This window comes from Manduca sexta, chromosome 15 (genome assembly GCF_014839805.1).
Source record: "Manduca sexta isolate Smith_Timp_Sample1 chromosome 15, JHU_Msex_v1.0, whole genome shotgun sequence".
In the NCBI taxonomy this organism is placed as follows: Eukaryota; Metazoa; Arthropoda; class Insecta; order Lepidoptera; family Sphingidae; genus Manduca; species Manduca sexta.
In genome coordinates, this window is record NC_051129.1 from 10,646,536 (window position 1) to 10,654,769 (window position 8,234).

At 34.0% G+C, this 8,234-nt stretch overlaps 1 protein-coding gene across 1 annotated transcript; it reads right to left on the reverse strand.

The window, feature by feature from the left end:
* Positions 1-250: 250 nt before the first annotated feature.
* Positions 251-7,518, reverse strand: LOC115451254 (myb-like protein X). Its single transcript, XM_030179488.2, has 7 exons — positions 7,325-7,518; positions 6,891-7,126; positions 5,628-5,748; positions 2,157-5,406; positions 1,733-2,004; positions 1,038-1,242; positions 251-350 (listed from the first exon to the last, which is right to left on the reverse strand). The coding sequence occupies exons 2-7, from the start codon at positions 7,114-7,116 to the stop codon at positions 279-281; spliced, it is 4,146 nt and encodes a 1,381-aa protein (XP_030035348.1). The 5' UTR covers positions 7,117-7,126; positions 7,325-7,518; the 3' UTR covers positions 251-278.
* Positions 7,519-8,234: the final 716 nt, after the last annotated feature.

The window sequence follows — 8,234 nt, forward strand, 5'->3', positions numbered from 1 at the left end:
AGACGATTGAGTAACCACATGCGCTCATAGTAACACCTGCCATTGCACTTTTATGTCAACATTTTGCATCATTTTCATAGTAAAGTTTATCTACCCGTACGCACCTATCTTACATTTTGTATTAGCCTGGTACTTGGTAATGCAGCCAAGAAAGTCACCTCAATGTCGACATAACTAAAACACAAACAAATTTTCTTCATTCTTATTATTTCATTAAAGTTACATAACATTATTATATTAATACAACAAATCACAATATTATTTGTACTGCAGGCCAGTCAGTGGAGAAGAATTTCAGAAAATATTCCATGTTTTGGCATTGGGATTTTGTTAACTATATCTGGTATCACCTGAAATAATTAAAACAACAATAAATTGCCTTATGAAATCATGGTAAACCCACATTAATAAGCTTCGGATTTTAGTCATTTGCATAAAAAACATACAATCATAATTTAAATGGCATAACTGGGACATAAGCTCAGGCCTGATAAGATATATAGGAGAGATGTTTAGTTTACCAAGTCAAGTTAGAGGTGGTGGCAACCAGTGGCCAAAGGTGAAATTTTCCGAAAGAGAAGCCGAAAGAGACACAACGTATAGCACTAATAGGCACAAATACGGTCTGCAAATCGTTCCAATGATAATTAGATTCAACATAAATTACGAAAGGGAAGCCGGCATGAATCGGGTTATATGAACCCTTCGCCACTAGTCGACACAATACGAGCACAAAAGAAAAGGAAATCCCTTTTTTATATTGTACAAACATGTGTGATGGGGTGGATATCAGTGGCGAAGGATCAAATTTCTCAAAAAGTAACCCGAGGCAAAAAACAATTGCCTTTGTAAACATAATGCAGCCAATTTAACAGAAAACAAAACTAAGACAAACGTTCATAAACCTAAAAGGGAAGCCGATAGGAATTGGGTTGTAAGGACGTTTCGCAACTGGTGGATATACTTTCAGCAAAAACGTGCTCAATAGTTGCGCTTCTGTTTTAACCCATAAACAATCGTATATTTGAAAGAATTACCTTTATCCGTATTTCTCGCGGCATGTAATTTTTAATGAACTCGTAGAACTCAAAATGCGTCTTCACTATGTCCAACCGCGCCATTTCGTGTTTCAGAACTTCGACCGCGTCGATGGGCGCCACTTGGTGCCGTTTGAGACCTTTCGCGAAGTTGTAGATGGTTTCAACCAGTTTCTCTGCTCTTACACGAGCTTTGTAATCGTATCTGAAATGAAATATAAAATAAAGTAGGTATTACTGGCAGCTTCGCGTGAGAGTATTTTCGTGATAAAAAATGGCCTATGTCCTTTCCAGGGGCTCAAACTAACTCTATAAGAAATATTCGAAATCCTTTCGGAATTTTGTGAGTTTATTGCAGACGTTTTACAATATGGGTGTAACAATAAATTAATATACACACAGCACTGACTTTTCACTGATCAGTGTTGTGTTGTGGTTGTAATAAAATATTCAGATTTTAGTTCTAAATGCGTAACAAACTATACAAGATTTAGTCTAGATACGGGAGTACAGCCTATCGTCTTATGTTATACATCTTGATGCTACCACGGCAATGATATTATCTAAATTATAAATATTACCTATATAACAAATTTGAGTGAGGAGTTAACATACAAAAGGCGCAAATGAAATATTGCCATTTGTAAATATGATTTGTATCATAAAATTTTTTAGAGTCAAAGCTGTAAACTTACTTCGGCTCCAATTTGGTTTCCAAGAATTTGTAAAGTCGCTTAGTGATCCACGACACGTTCCCTGGTTGGAACCTCTTGGGCGGCTTGTATGTCATATCCTTCAATAGTTCCGATGGCAAATAGTCCAGTGGCATTAACAAACCAAGTTGCTTGTCTTTTGACTTTGTCTTGACTGGTTTCGTTTTCCGTATAGTTTCAAACATAGGACGAGGTTCTTTAAAGCGCACATTTTCTTTATTTGATGTTTTAAACATGTTTCTGACTTGATCGCCCTGTAAAATGTAATGGTTATGTATATTATATTTATTTAAAAATATCATAGATATATCAGGCACACCATCGAAAATCATACAACATATTACAATTATATTTTTTTAAATTACTTTAAATTTAGCAATATTGTACAATATAATTAGAAACTAACCACTCTTTCCCATCGTTCCAAATTTTTCGTCTTTATTTGTTCCAAACACATTTCCAACGTCGCTTGCCGCGTCCTTCGCGACAATTCATGATCTGATTCCATAGTTTCCTCATAATCACGATTGGACATTTCGGGGAATTCTGTGGAATTTGCTTGAGGTAGGCTTGTGATGTCTGGTCGTCTATCCATGTAGGCAGTTTGTCTTTTAGCCGATTTTTCCATGACCAGAGCGCGTAAGGATTTGCGTGGGCTAAAGTCTCTGCCGAAAGTTTGGCGTAGTGTTTTCCGTGTTGTTCTATGCGAATCCCAACCTGATCCCTCGGCGGTGGAATTTTTAGTACCGTCCGAGAATCCAATACTATCTCGTGGCGGTGCTAAGCTCGGTCGAATGTTTAATGGTTTGATCATACTTTTGCTTTTCCGTACACTAGTATTGCGACCTTTTGCTGTGAACGAGTCGCCCCTGTTTGTTTGGTCGTGTAATACAGCTTCTGGTGACTTTATTCCACTCAAGTTAGGTGTTTCGGTTCGTTCAATAACATCTTCACTGGCTTCTTGACTTTGGTCTCGTAATTCTTCTTCACCTTCGTTTTCTTCCTCTGCTTCACTTTCGTTTTGATCTTCTCCTTCGCTCTCATTTTGTTCTTCAGCATCACTTTCGTTTTGTTCTTTAAGTTCACTTTCAATTTGCTCTTCAGCATCACTTTCGTTTTGTTCTTCAAATTCACTTTCAATATGCTCTTCAGCATCACTTTCCTCTTGTTCTTCGGCTTCACTTTCATTTTGTTCTTCGGGTTCACTTTCATTTTGTTCATTAGCTTCATTCTCATTTTGTTCTTCAACTTCAGATTCACTTCTTTGTTCTTCTTCACTTATATCGTGTTCTAAAATCTGACTATCATTTTGCGCATCTGCTTCATTTTCGTTGTGCTCCTCAGAATCACTTTCATGTTGCTCAATTATTTCACTTTCGTTTTGTTCCTCTGCGTCACTCTCATCCTGTTCTATCTCTTCACTATCATTTTGTTCTTCATCTTTACTTTCATTTCGTTCCTCGATTTCACTTTCATTTTGCTTTTCAGCTGTATTGTCATCTTGTTCGACTGTTTCACTTTCGTTTTGTTCTTCAACTTTATTTTTGTCGTGTTCAGACATTTCACTTCCATTAAACTCTACAGCGTTACTTTCATTATGTTCGGTTGCCTCATTTTCAATTTCTTCTTCAACATCCATTTTATCTTTTGTTATGTTACTTTCATTTTGTTCTTGTTGGCTTTCATTTCGTATATCCCGATTAGAATTGTCTTCGTCCTTTTTGTTACTTATATTTAACTCTTGTGTCTTGTTAGAATATAGGGTTTTATTTTGCAATTCTTCAAAGTCCTCTGTACTTTCTTCAACACGAATTTCTTGTCTATCTTTTTCAGCTTTATCGTTGTTTTCGTTTAAAATTACACGGCTATTTTCAGCGTTAATTTCTACACTTTCATTTTTCCCATCATTTTCATTTAAAAGTTTTTTTATTATAGATACCTGTTTGTTTTCTACGTTTGTCTGGTTTGCTTTCTGTGACTCTAGTATCTTTTTCGAGTTATGATAGTCACTTTGATTTTGATTACTAACTTCTTCATTGGTTGAACTTTTTTTGACACTTATACTTATAATATCTTTGTTTTTTACTATTCTCTCATCAATTTCATCTATATCCATTTCTTCGTGAACTTCTTTGTTTTCAAAACGATTTACATCTTGTTCATCGAATTCCATATCATTATTTTCCACAACATTATTACGATTATCAATATTAGCTTTACATACATCACTAATGGTCTTACTTGCATCAACATTTACGGGAATAATATTAGCGCCAATGATATTGGTGTCTATTAAGGTAGCCTCAGTTTCTTTTACTATATCAGATTCGTCAGTTTCATTAACAATTTTTTTAGATATTGAATGTAATTGCTTAACTGATGTGTTTTGTTTCTCTGGTGAAGCAACAGCATTATGAGTTTTATCTGAATCTTTTTTCAATGTAACAGTTTTATTCTTTGCAGATTTGTTTTCTACATTTTGTGCAACAGTTCCTTGTTGTTCATCACTTTCATATTCTAAAGTAAAATTATTTTCTTCGTTTTCATCAATCTCAGCATTATTTTCGTCCTGCTCAATTACATTTTCTAAGTTATTATCTTGTTCAACAAGTTGGCTTCCGTCAGTGTGAAGTCTTTTTTTACTGTTTGAAATATTTTGCTTTGACTTCTCCGATATTTGGCTCTTATTGTTATCAGCGCTGAGGGATTGTTCAGCTTTTTTTGAATTGCGTTTATTTAAACTAGAGTTGCTACTTTTTGACTTATTATTTGACATATTTTTAGATGTAAATGATGCCTCATGTGTAATATTATCAACAATAAAGTTATTCTGCATATTTCTTGCTGCATGTTTAGTTGTCATAGAATTATTTAATTCAAGTGACTTATCTTTGATTGTTGAAGAATTTTTTGATTTATTTTTTGAAGAAATCGATTTATTCGATTGTTTTGTTTTATCGCCAGTTGCATTGCTATTTGTACCAGTATCAGATTCTTTGGCCTCTGATAATTTGCTCAATCTAGCTCTTTTCACTGGTGTTCTAGACATGGCCTCTTCTAGCTGCTCCGCAACCATTGTGGACGATGGTAATTGTTTCCAATCATCCATCTCCATATCAGTAGTGATACTTGATGCAGGTGAAGGTTCTCTCATCCCTCTCGAAGTACTACTGCCCCTGCGTTTTGGGTCAGATTTTTTAGGAAAGCTAAACACTTTGGGTTGAATTTCTGGTATTTCATCTTCACTCTCGGAAACAACAAATTCGGCAAACATATTGCGCCTTTTAGTTGGAGCATGGTTGCCAAAAATATTTCTAACTTGGTTTTTGGGTGGTTCCATTAGGTTTTCTTTTGTTTTATCAGAAACAGTTTTATTGAGTGAAATATCAAGTAAAGCAGCAGGAAAGATGGGTTTGGTCCTTTGCTTGTTGTTTTGAAATAGTTCTCTAGGTCCAACCTTAATACTTTTATCATGGCCAACACTACTTTTATGCAATTTTGGCAATGTTTCTCTATTACCCACAATTTGACCAAACATTTTTGGTGCGTCATTTTCTTTTAGTTTAAAAAGTTTACGCTGAGGCATAACTATACTGTGTATAGATTCACTACCACTGCTTTCAGGCAAATCTAAATGGTAATCTTCCTTTTCTTGGCTGGAAAAAAAAATAAGAATTTATCTATAACAATATAATAAAGGGGAAAAGTTTGTGAGTTTGTTTGTAGGAGCTCTCTCTCTGGAACTACTAAACCGATTTTGAATATTCTAAAAGGAAGCTACATTACTCCCAATTGCTATAGACAATTATTAATCTCTTTTTCGTTTCAAGTGTTTTCATACTGTAAAATTCAATTATATCTCATCAAAATAACTCACCTTAGCACTTCCATTTCTATCAATTCCTCCACATTATCTGTCTCTGCGCTAACTTTATTACTTTCTATGACTTCCATCACATCTCGTGAGTTTTCTCCCAACTGTCTCCACCAGCTTCTTCCTGTAATCATGTTTTGTAATCTGTAGATTTCATTATATGTATCAAATTTTTAAATGTCATACACATTTTACAATCTAGGTGGTTGATATAAAAAACAATTGAATAATGCTACTTAAAGAGCACATTTCTGAATTTCTAATGTGTTAGGGAATTGAATTGATTATTTTCTAAAGAAATGTGAAGTTTATAAATTGCGGTAGGGGTAGAGGGGAGAGATAGTAGAATTGATATCTATACTAACAATATGACGCTGACATTTGTTTGAATGCACTTATTACAGGAACCATTAAACTGATTTATAATATATTTTTCATTAACAAGAAGCTCCATTATTCTTGAGTGCTAATAGACTTTTTATCCTGGGAAAATACATATTTATCCTGAAGAAACACTTTCATGGAGGTGGAGCCATAGGCAAAACAGATATAGGTAAGCATTTCTTTTTGAAATCGCATATCCAGTTGTAGATATTCACATTCTATATTTAAAATTATATAGTCCAATTTAACCCGTCATGACTTGTCAAACAGCTACGCGTGTGACGGAAAAATAACCTTATTATGTAGTATATAAGGTTATAATCCCGTGACACACGCAAATGTCATGTAGCTGTCTTGGCTCGCCGGCGAGCCACGAGAGACCAAGAGTTAAAGTAATATTGGCTGTGAATAGATATAATATAATTATTTTATACATATCCAGTTCTACTTGTGCGAAGGTCCATTCCCAGAATAAATAAATCTAAAGAATTCAATACATTGTGTTTTTTAACATATTAGAAATTTAATCAATAAGCATATTAAAACAAAAACTTAGGCTTTAAATATAGATATTCCATCTGTTTCTATTCACAGATTTTTTTTACACATTTATTTATAAATAGAAAAAAGAATTTAGTAATTCTGTGAATTGTATTTTATATATAAATAAATCCCTAACCAAATTTCAGACACCGTGACTAATCTCAATGGAGATCCCAGTCACAATGTATTTAGCCCGACCAGGGTTCATAACTGGGAACTCAGCATGATAATCATAGACTTAATACAAAAACGCCGTCGTACGTACGTAGTACATCCTTGAAATTCACTAAGGCACCCCGTTAAAATCTATAGCTAAATTTAACAAAATGAAATTCTTACTCTTTGGTTCCTCAATGTCGGTATTATCAGCAAGCACAGATCTTCGAGTGGGCATAGGTGAGAGTACAAAAGAGGTTTTATGCATGTTTATCACTGAAGTGAGTCTGCCGGAGACATCGGAACGGGCTGGGGACCCCACGCTCCTTGGTCCGCGAGATTTGTATCGGCGCGGCGTGACGGCAGCGCCGTGGGACCGCGCCGGCGAAGGAATTTTACTTTTCGGCATTAAGTTTTATCTAAAACAAAAGCATAACTTTTAAATTTCAGCTATTAAGGCCGTTGCACAGCTCAAACCTTACACATAGCGAATTTGCTGCGTACATCACTAAGTATCACTGCTAATTATATTAAATTGTCTGTAAACATAAACATTAAAAACTTATCGCATAGTGAATATTTTGTAATTATGAGTTCTGAAGTAAATTAAAACTTACTCCACGCAATTATATTAATATGCCGTAATTATTGAACTTATATTTAGAATATCAGCTATATAATTTTACACAACAAAACAAAAGTTCACGCAAACCAAAACGCAAACGGTCTCCAACAATTCAAACATGACATTCATAGAGCATTAGGCTTGGCTTATACATCCGGAATGGCGTCTGAATTTTAAGAATTATTGAAAACGGATGCCTGCCAGGCGCTTCACACCATTCATATAAATGTTGCCACAATCCAACTCGACTAAAGCAAGCTAGCTGAAGGGCTAGACCACCTTGGTAAGAAAAAATTAATAAGAACTAGCTTTAAAATTTAAACAATTAAGTAAGTAAAAGTAACTTTCTTTTACCAAATATGTACTCATTATTTGAAAATAATTAAAATATAAAGAAGATATTATACTACACACGTAGATGGAACAACTAGATATTAGGTCGAAATAAAAAAAAATAGAAAATTAAAATATTGAACAAAAGATACGTATACATTTTTAAAACATATAAAAGTTAAGAATAAATCCACTAAGTAGCGCATTATTATTTAATAAATAAATAAATATAAAATAATAATTCCGATTTTCGGGATCGCAATAAAAAATACTCATCAATGATATTCTTTCAGATCAATTTGTGAAAATTAATAATCATTCTTTATCATTTACTAACGAAAAAAATGTGAAATGTGTTTGAGGTAACATCATTGTGTATCGGATTCAGAGTGTTTAAGATTATGAATTCAGAAACGTAAAGAATGAATGTATTACCCTCGCTTTATATGTGACAATTCTCGAAATTCTTGACTATGTTACCGATGATCTCCACCGATTACTTTAATAATATAAATGTTAGCTTTTTTGTATCATTACTAATTACTTACAGAAGCTCTGAAATTATTGTT

Bases quoted from the DNA above. Each gene is read 5' to 3' on its own strand.
- LOC115451254 (XM_030179488.2), bottom strand. From the start codon at position 7,116: ATGCCGAAAAGTAAAATTCCTTCGCCGGCGCGGTCCCACGGCGCTGCC. The intron at 5,749-6,890 runs GTAAGAATTTCA...ACATGATTACAG, and splicing joins CGACATTGAGGAACCAAAGA to GAAGAAGCTGGTGGAGACAG. The intron at 1,243-1,732 runs GTAAGTTTACAG...ATTTCATTTCAG, and splicing joins GAAACCAAATTGGAGCCGAA to ATACGATTACAAAGCTCGTG.